The 15,223-nt window shown below is 32.0% G+C and overlaps 3 protein-coding genes across 11 annotated transcripts; 2 read left to right on the top strand and 1 right to left on the bottom strand.

Moving 5' to 3' along the window:
• The first annotated feature begins 3,845 nt into the window (after positions 1 to 3,845).
• On the top strand, positions 3,846 to 13,426 carry LOC143191369 (TATA-box-binding protein). 9 transcript variants are annotated; one of them, XR_013004489.1, is made up of 8 exons: positions 3,847 to 3,962; positions 4,023 to 4,075; positions 4,192 to 4,333; positions 4,492 to 4,637; positions 4,697 to 4,967; positions 5,383 to 5,651; positions 8,552 to 8,660; positions 8,755 to 13,426. XR_013004489.1 is itself a non-coding variant. In XM_076396355.1 (7 exons), exons 4-6 carry the CDS (start codon positions 4,501 to 4,503, stop codon positions 5,629 to 5,631), a joined length of 657 nt encoding a protein of 218 aa, XP_076252470.1. In that variant the 5' UTR covers positions 3,847 to 3,962; positions 4,023 to 4,075; positions 4,192 to 4,333; positions 4,492 to 4,500; the 3' UTR covers positions 5,632 to 5,651; positions 8,552 to 13,426. The 9 variants fall into 9 exon arrangements, 8 of the variants coding, with proteins under 8 accessions (XP_076252477.1, XP_076252470.1, XP_076252472.1 ...); XM_076396355.1 differs by having other exon boundaries at positions 8,552 to 13,426; XM_076396357.1 differs by lacking the exons at positions 8,552 to 8,660; positions 8,755 to 13,426 and adding an exon at positions 5,722 to 6,042.
• Positions 11,365 to 12,897, bottom strand: LOC143191368 (N(4)-(Beta-N-acetylglucosaminyl)-L-asparaginase). The gene is made up of 6 exons (XM_076396352.1): positions 12,757 to 12,897; positions 12,542 to 12,695; positions 12,255 to 12,480; positions 11,962 to 12,200; positions 11,669 to 11,776; positions 11,365 to 11,611 (listed from the first exon to the last, which is right to left on the bottom strand). The coding sequence occupies exons 1-6, from the start codon at positions 12,857 to 12,859 to the stop codon at positions 11,389 to 11,391; spliced, it is 1,053 nt and encodes a 350-aa protein (XP_076252467.1). The 5' UTR covers positions 12,860 to 12,897; the 3' UTR covers positions 11,365 to 11,388.
• LOC143191367 (uncharacterized) lies at positions 13,288 to 14,996 on the top strand. Its single transcript, XM_076396351.1, has 4 exons — positions 13,288 to 13,426; positions 13,482 to 13,638; positions 13,701 to 13,950; positions 14,032 to 14,996. The coding sequence occupies exons 1-4, from the start codon at positions 13,415 to 13,417 to the stop codon at positions 14,831 to 14,833; spliced, it is 1,221 nt and encodes a 406-aa protein (XP_076252466.1). The 5' UTR covers positions 13,288 to 13,414; the 3' UTR covers positions 14,834 to 14,996.
• Positions 14,997 to 15,223: the final 227 nt, after the last annotated feature.

Genomic DNA, 15,223 nt, shown 5'->3' with positions numbered 1-15,223 from the left:
AGACGAAGAAATTTCTCACAGATGGTTGCACGGATTGGATGGTAAGAATTTAATAAATAAACAGGAACATAAATTTCTTGGATTGTTATTTGACCACAAACTAAATTGGATCCCTCACATAAAATACATAAAGGAAAAATGCTTAACAGACATACGATTAATGAAGAAGACTCTTTCTAATCACTATTGGGGTGCTCATAGAATTTCACTGAGTAACATACACAAGACATTAATTAGAAGTAAACTGGATTATGGAAGTCAATGTTACATCACTGCAGCTCCTTCCTATGTTAGAAGACCAGTCCGGTTGAGAGCCTTCAATGTGAGGCAAAAATTCCATCACTTGGATCACGGCGAGAGCTCCTTCTCATGAACTATGCAAGCTCCCTCAAATTTCATCCAGCTCTGAGTCAATTCGGCTATTTCTTCTCTAACAACCTAAACAACAACACTACAATAAAAAAGCCGAAGTCCGTCATAAGTTTTTCATAGGATCTGTAATCGACTAAAAACAACAATCCCTGCTGCAGTCAACAGGACTGCGGTAATACCACCCTTGCAATACTCCAATATATCCATAGACCTATCCATGAAGGTACTAAACAAAGAATATATTAGCTCCTCCATAGTAAAACAGCTCTTCCCCCAGACCCTTGTGGAGAGTTACCCAAATCACTTCACCATTTATACGGATGGTTCTAAACGGGAAGATTTCGTTGATGTCGCATACACTTGAAGACTATTGGAAAAGCACTTTTGGCTTCCTACTATTACTGACATTTTTTCCGCGGAGCTTTTGGCCATTTATAAGGCCCTATCTGCCCTGAATAGGTCACCGACAGGCGCATCAATACTTATAATATTGGACTCAATAAGGTCCTTAGATAATCTGATTTCAGTAAAGATAGTCCACCCCCTAATTTTAGCTATCAGAGATCTACTTACAGCATCGGAGAGAAGGGGAGTAAGGGTAAAATATCTATGCCCTCTCATAGGGGAATTCCCGGTAACGAAAGAGCCAACTATCTGGCGAGAAGAAAGGAAGATTCAGTCAAACTGAGCGTTCTATTTAGTAAGGAAGACATTTAAACACATATAAGAACTCTATACAAAAAAAACTGGATCAACTAAATTGGGATCTCCTTATGGAAAGTAACAAGTTATGGGAAATGAAGAGGGTTTTTCATCAATCTCCTAATATTAACAACTTCAACAGATTCCAATTGAGCAACTCGGCTGCGAATAGGACATAGCAGACTGACTCACGAGAATTTGTTAAAAGGAAAAGACCCTCCACAATGTGACATATGCCAAACACAACAGAGCGTCAAGCAAATCCTTCTGGACTATGAAAAGTTTGAGGTACTGAGACAACAGCTCGAGATGCCCAGGTCATTAGAACAACTGGTCCAACCCAAGCATTTGGACATGCTTTTTAACTGCCGCGGGACTGATACAACTCCTGTAATTCTTCTGTATTGTAATTTGTATTGAATATTATTTTCAAATGTCATTATTTTGTATATCTTAAGTAAAGACTACATTGTAACTCGACCCTAAATAGCCCAAGAGACTGATGGGTTTTTAAAATAATAAATAAATAAAAATTTAAAGAATATTGCTCGATGACGCATGCCCTGAGAATCGACGTGATAAGTGAATTATGATTAACTGATTTTTTATCAATACTGTGTAATAATTCAAATTTGTCCCTTCATGGCGCTGCGTAACCGGAACCCCCTCAATCTCCAGACAATGTGTTGGAAAAGAATCAGTAAGACGACAAGTTTGTGTTAATAACAAATTAAAGGATATGAAACAATGAACCTTAACTATGTCATAAATCAGTTACGAAACCATATATTTCGATATACAATACTACAAATGTTATTATATATAAATAAAATTTTACAACAAACAACTTCTTTGTAGATATTTTATACTTCTCACTCTAATTACTAATTAATTACAATACAATAAAATTTGCAACCTTCCATGCATTTCCTTTTATTTCTTCTTAGGTCTGCTTTCCTCGCCTTTAATATTTGGGAAGATTACTCTTATTTATCAACAAATGATACAGCTGTAGCAAGTACAATACTTAATTATTAAGTATTGTACTGATTAATACTTGATTAATGGTATGCAATTTTCCTGCACTTATGCAATGCCTATAAACCGGACGATTAATTGACATTACTTAAATAAATAACTCCCCATTATCTTGTCATAATTCAATTGTATGATATTATTCTGGGATTCATATTGGCTAATTGTACTTGCTTCTATATAGAATCTTGTAGTATTCTTAACAAAAAATACTTATATAGACAGACTTAATATAATTTTTGCCGTAACTCTTGTTGCTTTATCGTACCCTACCTAGAATTCATTCATACGATAATAATCACCTCGATACTTACATATCTATGTATATTAAGCCTCTTGATTTCTTGAAACTTGAAAAATTCTATAGGCAATATTTTTTTTTCTTTATCGTCCCGTGACTTTCAACTTTCAAAGCCTTACAAATTCTTAATATAAAGATTAGATTGTTTAAAACCTATATTATGGATCCCACAAAGATGCTGCCGAAATTCACTATGTATGGATACTAAAATCATTAAGTTGAGGACGCAGAGGGGGCAGATGATCCTTTTTGTCATCGGCTTTCGTTGTGCGACAAGATCATGGTAAATTTTTTGCATATGTCTGTTGTTTGTCTTTGCTAAACATATCTTATTACAAACTTGGCATACTAATTTACTTTCCCTGCAAAATTTAATGTAAGAAAATACAGAACGGCATTGTTGACAAATTAAGTAAAGGGCACCTGATGACCTGATTCGCTGGTCGAGGAAGACGTGGTATAAAGCCGGGCGAAAGGAATGCTGAGATATATGCTTTTCGGATAGAAAGGCCGGCGCCTTGACTGGAAATCATATAGTTTCTTAGATTCTCTCGAAGAGTACTTGTTGACGTAATTGATAGACGAATGTTATTGTAATAACTGTTGTGTTACCCTGTATATTGTAAATATAGTGACCATTATGTCCAACATCAAAACAGAGCAATACCATTTACCGCCATTTCCTTTGAGGAGTACTCTGCAGAGTTCTAAGACAAGAGTAGAAATCTAAAGGCAAGAACTATATATTGTTTTAAATAGTAAAAAATGTATCTAACATTCTCTATAATTAATTTTTTTTCACAACAAGATATAAAAGTTAATTTCGGAAAGTTTTGTTTAATAATTGTTTTTCTAATATAAATTAAGCCCATAAAGCAAATAGCCTAACGGTAAATTTGGCAAAATAGACCTATAGCATTTCAGATTGCCCGGAGATACGAATACTGGCAAAAATACCCGCATCTCTGGATCACGATGACTTTTTAATGTATCCTTAGGTAAACTGTTCTTTTTGTGACCAGAAAAAGTTTACGGCTACGTTATGAAAATGGGCTTCTGTAGTTTGTTAAACCGTTCATATATCATGAATGTTATTACAAGATAAAACAAGAACAACGGATGTACTGAATAGATAAATTAATTGTTTTTTGTAAATTTTTGTATATATATATATACATATATACAAAAGACAATTGTTTATTGAGTAGATAAATCAATTGTTTCTTTGTATTTATGTTATCTATATGTATATACACCGCAAGATAAAATTATAGAAATTACAAGATAAAACAAGAACAATGGAACTATTGAGAAAATAAATCAAATGTTTTCTTTGTATATATTATTCTTTGTATGTTGTATATTGTTTTATCTTATAATTTTTATAATTGTTTTCTTTGTATATACATATATATATACAAAGAAAACAATTGATTTATTCATAGGGGGTAGGAGGAGCCTCTATATATATAGCCCCCAATGCATTGTAATCATTTTCCTGATGAAGAAATATATAACTTTATAATTGTAAGTGAATTTAGTGTGTATAAAGGTTTGTAGAGTTATATAACATAAATATATATATTTATAATCTTATATCAAAATGGATCAGGTGTTCCTTGCCTTGTGTTTCTTTCAGCCCTGGCTGTAGTATACCTAGTACTGGTAAATATTATTTAAAATTATTTTTAGAAATGCAAGGTATTTGCTGTTACAATTGTTATAATCTACATCAAACAATAAGGGTTCCTAAATAAAACTATATGTACAATCCTGTTTAGGTACAGCTTTATATCAGCAAATTTTACCAAGTGCTTTGCAATAGTAGCAGCAGATTCAGCTTGTTACTAGTCAAGTACCATCACTAGCCCCAATAGGAGGACTAACACCGAATTTAGGTTTAGGAATTTTGAAAGTTTGAAGGTATACGTATATACATATACTTATATATGAAAAAACAACTGAATTATCTACTAAATAAATCTACTGTTCTCGTTTTATTTTGTAATAACATTCATAATATATGAACGATTTAACAGAAGACCATTTTTCCATCTATATATTTATTTTCATTATTATAGCAATATACTATGATGTTACCAATGGTAAACTTAGGAGAATCAGAAGCCGGTGGTACTACACCTACTATAGAGGTCCCTACAATAACATCCCCTATGACCCCCATAACACCTCTTTCAGTAGACCATGGAATTAAACCTCAATTACAGTATGTGCAAATTCCTTCAGAAAGTTCATAGGTAACATTTCTAGTTTTCTTTTTTCTAGGAACATCGTATCAGCTGTAAACTTGAACTGCAAACTGGACCTGAAGAAAATAGCATTACATGCCAGAAATGCGGAATATAATCCAAAACGTTTCGCTGCTGCGATAATGCGAATAAGAGAACCAAGAACTACAGCTCTAATATTTAGCTCTGGGAAGATGGTATGTACAGGGGCAAAGAGCGAAGAAGACGCAAGGCTGGCAGCAAGAAAATATGCCCGGATAATACAGAAACTCGGATTTTCCGTCAAGTTCTTGGATTTTAAAATACAGGTGTATATTGTAGATAATAATAATAATACAACGCATTATCGCATCATTTTCTTTTTCAAAACGAGCACTTCAGACTCATAAGTTCCGATATTGTGGTAATTTAGATCTTTATAGGATGTGAAATAATAGAAATCTAGTAATTAAATATAGGCTTTTCATGATAGAAATTTTTAAAGGAATAATAAAAATTTCTTTTCCAACTAAAAATTATTATTGAAAATACAATTGCAATTTTTTTCGCTATTAGTCTAGAATTCTTGAGATCAAAATAAATGCTTTTTGGCATGATTCCTTGGGAGTCATGCACTCAAGAGAAAAAAAACACCTTAATTTTAAATATAATAGCGGGCGGTTCAGGGCGGTAAATCAAATTTGTAGTTTTAACTAATTCATTTAGTCCGTGTTTCTGTTACAGAATATGGTAGGAAGTTGCGATGTCAAGTTTCAGATCAGATTGGAAGGTTTAGCCTTGGTGCACGGTTCTTTAAGTTCCTACGAGCCGGAACTATTCCCTGGACTAATTTACCGTATGAAAAAACCTCGGATCGTATTATTGATATTCCTCTCGGGCAAAGTGGTATTATGTGGTGCTAAAGTACGACAAGAAATAGATGAGGCATTTGATAACATCTATCCAACCCTGAAGATGTTCAAGAAACAATGATTTTTGAACGTTCGTTTTAAGTAAGTTTATTAAACAGTTAACTAATATTACAGAGTGTGATTGCAACAATATTAGTGTTAAATATTTCAGAGGGTTTCATTATTTCGTGAGCCTTTACGATGAAATAAAATTCACACGAAGATTAACTTATTTTGTGGATATCAAAGATAATAATTAATATTGTCACTAACTAGATCACATTTCAAATAATATTAGTTAATGACTATTATTGATAATGAACAAATAGAAAAAATATTTTAGCATAACTCTAGATTTGTAAAGTGTAACATAGTTGATAACCATTTTTAAAACGAATATTTGATGTACTATCTACACAAGTACATAGTATCTGTATTCTGATTTTTATTATAACACAGTTTTATTATAAAAAAATTTTAAATATGTGTAGTATGTAATGTGTAATTATTATCTTTAACTTTACCTTTAACGTTTACTTAACATTATCTTGGTTGGGACAACCAAGTCGCTTTATATTAATACGAAGTATATCTTATTATGTTAATTAGCAACAATAAAACACTCAATACTGATGATACTGTCCATAAAGAATCAAAGTTACATTATCGCAAAGATTGTTTAAACCACCAAATAATTTTTATAATTACACTAAACTAAGTTTAGGGAAACTTTCAGTGCTATGCAAACTCAGGATTATTTAACAAATCTAGGTGAGTCGTTGATTCTAATAAAATAAACTTATAGAAAACTAGCGACCCGCCCCGGCTTCGCACGGGTGCAATGCTGATACTAAATTAAATACACTACAGAAAAAATATGAACGTTGTATATAAAAACATAGCGGCCCGCTCCGACTTTGCACGGGCATAAAATATATATGCCTATGTCACTCAATGAAAACATGATTAAAATCGATCCAGTATTTTTGGTTCATTCATTACTGCCCTTGGCCTGCACGCATTAAATTTGGAGTAAAACAATTCCTCTTCCCCTATACTTACTATGAAGATTTCCTGCTATCTTTGGAATATCTAAATTCATACAATTTTTATTACATTACACATTTTTAAACGCAAATTTTAAATTTGTAATATCTCCGAAAATATTTGTTTAATTTACATGCTGTAAGGAACCATATTGATCTATATTAATTGCACACTGTATTTAAGGTACTTAATTCGATAAGGATTAATGCCGTATTGCTTAAAATAGCTTCGAAAATAAGCCATTTTCTCACGTAAAAAGTAAACAATAAAAATGGTTAATGTGGGTTATCCCTAAAAGATAAACATTTTAGACCTTTTTATGGTGTACAATACTGTAGTACATTAATTTGATCTAACTCGTAGGGTTAGGCAGCGTTTTTGCTAATTGCTAAATAAGCCTAAAAAAATAGGTTAATTTGCGACATCACGTTAGAAACCTCTAAAATTAGCAATGTTGCCTTAGTATATTATGCATGTATTATACATATAAACCTTCCTCTTGAATCACTCTATCTATTGATAAAAACCGCATCAAAATCCGTTGCGTAGTTTTAAAGATTTAAGCGCACATAGGGATATAGGGACAGAAAAGGCGACTTTGTTTTATACTATGTAGTGATTGATAATCGGTAGATAACAAGTTCAGAAGATTGGTATATATTGTAAATACTTCGTTATTAATTAATATTTTTTATATTACTTAAATCAACTCTTCGTATTTCATTTCCTCTATTCTGTATAACATAATGTAGTTTCGGTTTAGGCCATGTGCATTTTCATTTCTTTGAATTAATAGTCTGAAGGAACAAGCGTTCTTCCGGCAGGTTCCGCTCGAACACAAATACTTTGTTTCGTTGTTGATGATGTTGAAAATTTTAGTCTAATATATTTTTATCGCTCCGTGACAGAGTAATTTAGCCCGATGAAATTAAATAACGGTTAAAAAATCTCGATATATCGATATTTTTTCTGCATCCCTAATAAACATATTAGACCAGAGACCTCCCAGATATATAAGTAGTTAATTTAAAAACAAATTGTAGGTTAGTTGGCAACGACTATTAACAACGTAATAAATAAATTAAAAAATTTAAATACTACTTTAGCAAGTAGCATTAATGTATTGCCATACTATTTTTGCGATAATCTATTCAAAGTTTGTTTAGTAATGCGTCATGGCTAAAAGAATATTTGACGGTTTATAACCTATAGTAATTATAACTAATATTTTGAATAATTTAACGTACATCTGAAAACCGGACGGCGACCAGCTGTCAAACGTATACAAAATTCTTGAAAGCAATAGTGATAAGAGGTTTTAACTCTTACCTAAAAGTTATTGTGGCTATATAATTAACTGTAGTTTTTAGATATACTATAATGTTAAAATAAATTATATTTGGTAACATTTTAGTTCAATTATTTTATTTAGATTAGAATCATAGAAAAAATAGAAATTACACGGTATAGGCGACCTTGGGGAAATGTTTTGTTTAGTTCAATCAACTGTAGCGCTGCGATCGCAAATTGTGATTGGCTAGTTTAAATTCCTGGTGCCGCCACTAACATGAAACGTGATTGGTCGATCAAATTCTGTGAAGTCAGCATTTTCTATGGGCTTCCATTTTTGATGATGACAATGCGTCAGTGTAATAAAAGATGTAGTGTACCGGGGTAAAAATCTACTACTGAAATTAGACATCGTTTCCCAAAGAATGATCTCGCTCCTTTCCAAAAATGGGTTGATCAAGTACATAGTAGTAAGTTACCTGGATAAACCACAATGTAAATATATCAACGTCATGGTGTCTGTTATGGACATTTTCCAGGAATTCCTAATACCAGTTCCTTCAGGAACAGGTATTAGGGTAAATGCATATCCATCATTGGTTTTATCAAGTACATATAAAATTATCTATCTACTTCATGTCTGTTTATATATTGTTTGTTTACAGAAAATCAAAACCTTATGAAAATGTTAGTAGTAATAAAATTCAATTAATCTACCAAGTTGTTCGTATGCTGTCAGTGTGATGTCTCTGCATAAAGAAGTCTTACAAGAAGGTAAAAATTAATATAACTGGATAATTAGTAGTAATAAATACTACTTTTAATTGTAAAATATCCCTAAAATATTTGCAATACTTTAACTTTGTAGAACAATCAGTGTTCAATCAATTGCCTTATGAAGAAAATATTTGTTATGGTGCCATCAATTAAAAATTTAATTGCTACTTTTAGGGGATTTATTACCTTAAAGAAATCTATTTTGTCTAAATTTACAAATAACTACATCTGTTTAGCAAATCTTAACCAAGATTGCTTAAAGAATTTTGTTGGATCTATTAGAGGTCATGGAGGTAGAAACAGCATCCTTCCCCTAGTATGTTCTAGAAATCTTTAAAAGGGCTCATAACTTCAATTTTTTCACATCATTCTCCCGGAGAAAATTGTGAAGAAGATGAAGATGGTAGATAACTTATATTCTTTTTTAACGGGAGCTCTAGTACCACTTGAGGTTGTTAAATCACCAGCTGAGTCTATATTTTCAGTTCCAGAGAATTTTGCTCTGAGGAAAACAAGAGTCTAATATTGTATTTTGTCTTAGTTCAGGCTATTTAACAAAACTTCTGAGAGACAACATGCAATATTTGTCTATATTCTATATTAAGTAGTTCCACAGATTAAATACTCTAAAATCTAAATATCTTTAAAAAACACATACATTTTTAGTGTTTCAACTCTCCAATCCATAATGATTTTCAAGACCAAATTTTAATTTATTATGAGGTGTGATTGTACTTTTGGTTTAATGAAGTTAATGCAATATCAACAGGGAATGATTTTAAGTTCAATATATCAAGATAAGTTAGAGCTCTAATAGATCCCATAAAATTGATGGCACTAAACATATATGGGAAGGCGTTATAGAAGAATTATAGATATTTGTACACATGAAAAGGTACATTATTCACCATTTGGTACAAGAGAGGTGTCAAAAACTCCAGGTGAACTAATATCAACAGATGTGTGTGGACCTTTTGATGAATCATTCAGAAAGAAGCGTTATTTTGTTTTGGTTAATGATAATTATACAAAATTTAGGTATGGTTATTTTATAGCACAAAAGTCAAAGGTAATTGAAGCACTGAAGGACTTTCTAAGGTACACAAAGACAGTACATTCAGTAAAAGAGATTCTGAGTGATAATGGCAAGGAGTTTTACAATAGAAAGATTAGATCTATTTTAAGCAAAAACAGAATTACACAAAAGTTGACGGCACCCTACACTTATGAGCATAATGGAGTTTGTGAACGAGACAATAGAACTGTAGTTGAAATGGCCAGGAACTTAAAATATTCAAATACAGAAGTGACCTATCCAGCAGGATTATGGGCTAAGTTAGTTAACACTGCAGTATAAATGAACAGAACGGGAAAATCATCTAACAAAACATCTAAGGATCATTGGTTCAACATGTTATGCCGATATCCCTAGTCAGAAAAGAAGAAAAATGGATAGAAAAGCCGTAAAAGGGCGCCTCATAGGATATGATGGTGGTGACCGGTTTAGAATTTGGATTGAAAAGGATCAAAGCGTTATTTTGTCTAGAGATGTACAGTATGAAGAGAAACCTGAATGTTGCAATGAACATATTAAACTACCATTTCAAGATGTGAAACCAGAAGAGGAAACTGTTAATGATGAATCACAAGATTGTGAGAGAAACACTTCAAAGAACCACTTAAATGAAGTTGTTTCAGAGCTTCAAGAAGAGAGACTAGATGCCAGGCTAAAAGATCGGTCAATTTAAAAAAAAGCCTCAGTCTTTGAATGATTAAATTCTTTGCAATCAGGGAAAGAAAATAATACAAAGCAGAAGTTTTCAAACTGAGAAGTCGAAGCGTTGATGTATCTAATGCTTGGCATCAGACCAGATCTACAGTTAAGGGCGACAACTAACAACGTAATTCAACATGTCTCGACGGAGCAGCAGATGGCAGACATTTAGTTTAAGGTTGCTATGGGATTAAATTATTTTTCTTTATTTGATTATTGTACTTAACAAAGGAAAGTATTAAAGTAAATATTTCTTCTTTAGTTTAAAAGAAGGAATCTGTATTAAGTACAATAATGAAATGTTACTAAAATTTATTATTAAATCTAATGTTATCAAGAAAAGTATACACAGGTACTCACAGAAAAAACTGAGGAGAAATATACTGATATCAGGATGATTTTACAAGAAAACACAGCAACGAAGAGCTAAAAGGAACTAAACATAAATACCTATTTATATATATTCTATTTATATATATACCTATATATATTATCTAATCAAAATAAAATAAAGTAATATTATGGATGTACAATTAATAATTGGTAGATTAAGCCACCAAATGATACCATGGATAGTTTAGAAAAGAGTTGAATCTAAACATAAAAAAGTAAGTAAGTCTAACTTACAAACTGTCGTAGCTGTTTAATTAACTGTAATTTAAGTCCTTAGATAACATATGCTGTAATATTAAAATAAATTATATTTTATATTTTTATTTCATAATTTTATTTATATTTGAATGTTGTTATATACTGAACCTAAAATAAACAAAAATGGGTACAATTTTAACTTTAAATGAGGCAATTGAGATGACGTTAATTTACTGTTACTTTGGATAGACTATAGATAATGAATAACAATTTGTAAATGTATGCCATGTGGCTATTAAATTTAAAAAAAATTAAATTAATAAAGAAGCACATAAATAGGTAGAAATGTATTTATTTAAATTAACACTGTGCATAGTTGACAACCGGTTCAGCAGTTGTTGCATTCATTATAGAGTACGGAAACTTATCCATGCCATTGCAGGCTGCCCCGACGATACCTTTTTTATTGACGGCAATAATTCCACCGAAAAACGTCGGATATTTTGCTGCTATCCTAGAGATTGCGTATTGGGCGGCGGCTTCGGGTGTTTTCCCTAGTCGCATCTGTTCAACTGCCAAAAAACTATAATTCGATATATAATGCTGAACGATGAAATTAAGTGGCATTTTTATCATTTACCTCGGGAGAAAACGCATCATTATGTCTCCATCCCCAGTACCTGCAGATGCTCCTACATCACTATCCGCATAAGCACCTGCGCCGGCAATTGGTGAATCACCAACCCTCCTAAAAACAATCAACAATCATGTAACTGCAAACGCCGATATAATCGCATAATTAAAATAAGCACATACTTGTTTGCATTGAACAGATATTCAATTTAACAGTATGAGGAAAACTAATTAAATAATTTTGACAGTGTTGTCAAGATAATAATTAGCATAGAAGTGCATGTTTATATTTACCCTTACCCAGGAATTTTGTGATTAGCACCATTGGTAGAAGTACCAGCAACTATATGTCCCTTCTTGTTAATGACGAGCATTCCAATTGTATCATGATTTTTTGAATTGAAACCATCACTGCATTTTTGAGATATTTCATTTGTCAGTAACTGATCAAATATTCTGCATTTATGAGAATTGGGTAAATAGAGTCTACCTATGGGTTTATAGGGTCCACAATTATTAGATGGGTCAGGTGAAACATTCTAATTCGAAGGTAATATAAGAGTACTTCACAAAAATTAACAATAAATACATACAGCCCAGAAGTTTGGTTGACATTTTGCTTCTAGCCAAGAATTTAACAATTGTAAAGAATAATTTGTTTCCAAAGACTCTATAGGAAAACCCATCGTTTTTGCAAAATCTGTAGCCAATTCTCCAACCAGAAATGAATGCTTTGTATTTTCTAACACCTTCCTAGCTACACCAATTGCATTTTTTATTTGCCTCAATCCCCCCACGGCACCCATATCCATAGTATTTCTAAAAATACATTAATATTGAATTGTTATTGATTAACAATTACTTTTATTTAAATATTGACCCATCAAATATCAAAGCATCTAAGGTAGTTTCTCCATTTTCATCAGGGCTTCCTCCATATCCTACAGTGTAATCACATTGAAGATCTTGACATGTTTTACAACCGTCTACTAAAGCACTAATAGAATCGTCTTCTTTTATTAAAGTGTTCCAAGCTGAAACATATTTGAATTAAACCACACAAGTGACACTATAACATTACAATTTTTAAAATACCATTTTCTGTTGCTTTAGTAAATGCCCAGGTATTTATAACAACTGGAAGATTAACCGCATTGCAACAAATAATTGTTGCTAAAAATATCCAATAAAGTATCATTATATCCTTAAAACTATAATAATGTGTGTATTACTGCGGGAAGTAGAAGTAATTACGTCTAAATTTAATCTTTATGTACCTATAATTAATAGCAATGTACTTCAAATAAATTATTAAACAAAGCTCTTCTAACTTTATAAACTATCATAGAATAGGGATGCGGAAAAAATATCGATATTTTTGGCCGATATTTTCCGATATTCTTTACTAATAAACCAAATTTTAATCAATTTTAGTATATATCCAAATATCGATATTTTTATAGCCGATATTTTCCGATTTTCTTTACCAATAAACCAAATTTCAATATATATGGAAATATCGAAATTTTTTTCGGTCCCCAACACCCTATCTATCATAGAATACAAATATCTGTATCGTATCTGTATATAATCTGTATTTGTATAGAAAGTATCTGTAGTCTGTATCTAAATATTTACTTATTGTATATAGAGGATATAGGTTAGACATAACCTCAAATTAACATATACTAGAAATACTCAATGAGTATTTAAATATTAATTTAAAATCTATTGTATTTAAATTTAATAAGTAATGCAACACGAGGTTAGTTTAGTTATTCATTATTAATGTTTTCAAGGTATAAGTATTTATATTTTAGAAAAAAAATCAAGATGTACTACAAAACTGGTGTAAGTTTGCAAAGGTTTATGACCCTATAAAATGTGCTTCGATTGATGGTACCGACGTTTTACCCCACGACAGAGCTGTAGAAAGAGCCTTAAAATCCACCTACAGACCCAATCGCTTTGTGAAAGGTTACTTTGTTTCTGAGGTATAAACCTACGAACTTTTAATAAGTTTGTTTTAATTATTTTAGGACATCCACAGTGCACTATTTTCGTCAGTAGACTAAATCATGAAACAACTAAAGATACCATTAAGGACATTTTCTCAAAATATGGTAAATTAAAGAGATTCAGAATGGTTAAAGACATTGTGACCGGTATGCCTAAAGGATATGCTTTTGTCGAGTATGAAGAAGAAAGAGCAGCCGAAGATGCTTATCGATTAGCAAACAAAATGGTTGTTGACGGCAATGTGATCTTTGTTGATTTTGAATGTGAAAGGTACTGCTTTTTTAGTAAATAGTTGTAATACATTATTTTTGTATTTTTAATTTGTTATATAATAAAATTATAACTTTTTAGATTGCTTAAAGGTTGGATTCCAAGAAGATTGGGTGGTGGTTTTGGTGGAAAAAAAGAATCTGGCCAGTTACGTTTTGGAGGCAGAGACCGCCCCTTTAAGAAACCGATCACTTTAGAAATTCAAGAAGAGGAAGAAAGGAAAGCTAAAGAAAAAGAGCGACGCAAAAGAGAAGAGGAAAAGAGACGGGAGAGGCATCGAGAGAGGACTCACGGGAGGAAGCGTTCTCCATTGCGACTTGGGAGCAATTCACCAGGAGGACGGGATTGCCATTCCCCGCCAAGAAAGATATCAAAAAGGTACACCCCGCCAAAAGAGGCAAGACTAGTATCAGAAAAGACTCATTTTCGTTCGCCCGTTAATGACTCATATGCGGGAAAAAGAGAACAATCGTTTAACACAGAAAATACAAGGCACAATAGAGATTACAATGATCACATGAAGCTTCAAAGCAGAGAATCTGTTGGTACTCCAGAAGACAAGTCTCCAAATATGAAGGGCAGTTCATTCAGATGGGAACAGAATGCTTCACCAAATCATACAGATTCGTCTGTTAGAAACTATCCGTCGGTTGAATCTAAACATCGCTCATTGCACAATGAAGATGCTAAGCATGCAGAGAGTCCAAATGGGTATGGTGAAGTTTACTCACAAGACCGAGGAGTGAGTCAGAGACATTCCCCACAGCGATTAAACACCAGATTATCTCCACGTCGCGACAAGTTTTATACATCGAGAGATAAGAGGCGATCGCCGAATCCCGACAATTTCAAAAGGTATCCTCGAGGTGGAAGAAGGCATTAATACAAGTTTACATGTAAAATAGCGTTTCAAATTTAAATGATGATTATTTAAGTCTGAATATATCATTTTTGAACTATTTCACAATATTCATGTAATATGCTTTGTGAAATATGAATCAGACAATAAAAGTATTTGTTGTTTTAATATTTATGCCAGTCTAAAATTTGAGTTTATTTATTGGACTTCCTTTCTATATCTAAAAATAGCAATAAAATGTCTTATATTTCATCTTATAATGAATTTGAAGGTTGATCTTCAAAAAATTAAAGATATGCTACAGTTATAAAAACTATTAGCAAGTAAATATCTTACAAATATATGGAAAAATGTTTATGAAAACCATATTAATTTAAAGTAGTAATTCAAGATATAAATTATTAAAATCCTGCA

This window comes from Rhynchophorus ferrugineus, unplaced genomic scaffold, assembly GCF_030347505.1.
Source record: "Rhynchophorus ferrugineus isolate W39M unplaced genomic scaffold, kcgeb_rfMv2 rfM2, whole genome shotgun sequence".
NCBI lineage: Eukaryota > Metazoa > Arthropoda > Insecta > Coleoptera > Curculionidae > Rhynchophorus > Rhynchophorus ferrugineus.
Note: the sequence above shows the minus strand (reverse complement) of the source record. Positions and strands in the feature narration are given on the sequence as shown.

Excerpts from the sequence above, each read along its gene's own strand:
- LOC143191368 (XM_076396352.1), bottom strand. The coding sequence starts at position 12,859 with ATGATACTTTATTGGATATTTTTAGCAACAATTATTTGTTGCAATGCG. Across the intron at positions 12,481-12,541 it reads GATGCTTTGATATTTGATGG|AAATACTATGGATATGGGTG; the intron begins GTCAATATTTAA and ends ATGTATTTTTAG. Across the intron at positions 11,777-11,961 it reads GCTAATCACAAAATTCCTGG|GAGGGTTGGTGATTCACCAA; the intron begins GTAAGGGTAAAT and ends GATTGTTTTTAG.
- LOC143191367 (XM_076396351.1), top strand. Across the intron at positions 13,639-13,700 it reads ACCCAATCGCTTTGTGAAAG|GACATCCACAGTGCACTATT; the intron begins GTTACTTTGTTT and ends TAATTATTTTAG. Across the intron at positions 13,951-14,031 it reads GTTGATTTTGAATGTGAAAG|ATTGCTTAAAGGTTGGATTC; the intron begins GTACTGCTTTTT and ends ATAACTTTTTAG.
- LOC143191369 (XM_076396355.1), top strand. The coding sequence starts at position 4,501 with ATGATGTTACCAATGGTAAACTTAGGAGAATCAGAAGCCGGTGGTACT. Across the intron at positions 4,638-4,696 it reads GGAATTAAACCTCAATTACA|GAACATCGTATCAGCTGTAA; the intron begins GTATGTGCAAAT and ends TCTTTTTTCTAG. Across the intron at positions 4,968-5,382 it reads TCTTGGATTTTAAAATACAG|AATATGGTAGGAAGTTGCGA; the intron begins GTGTATATTGTA and ends TTTCTGTTACAG.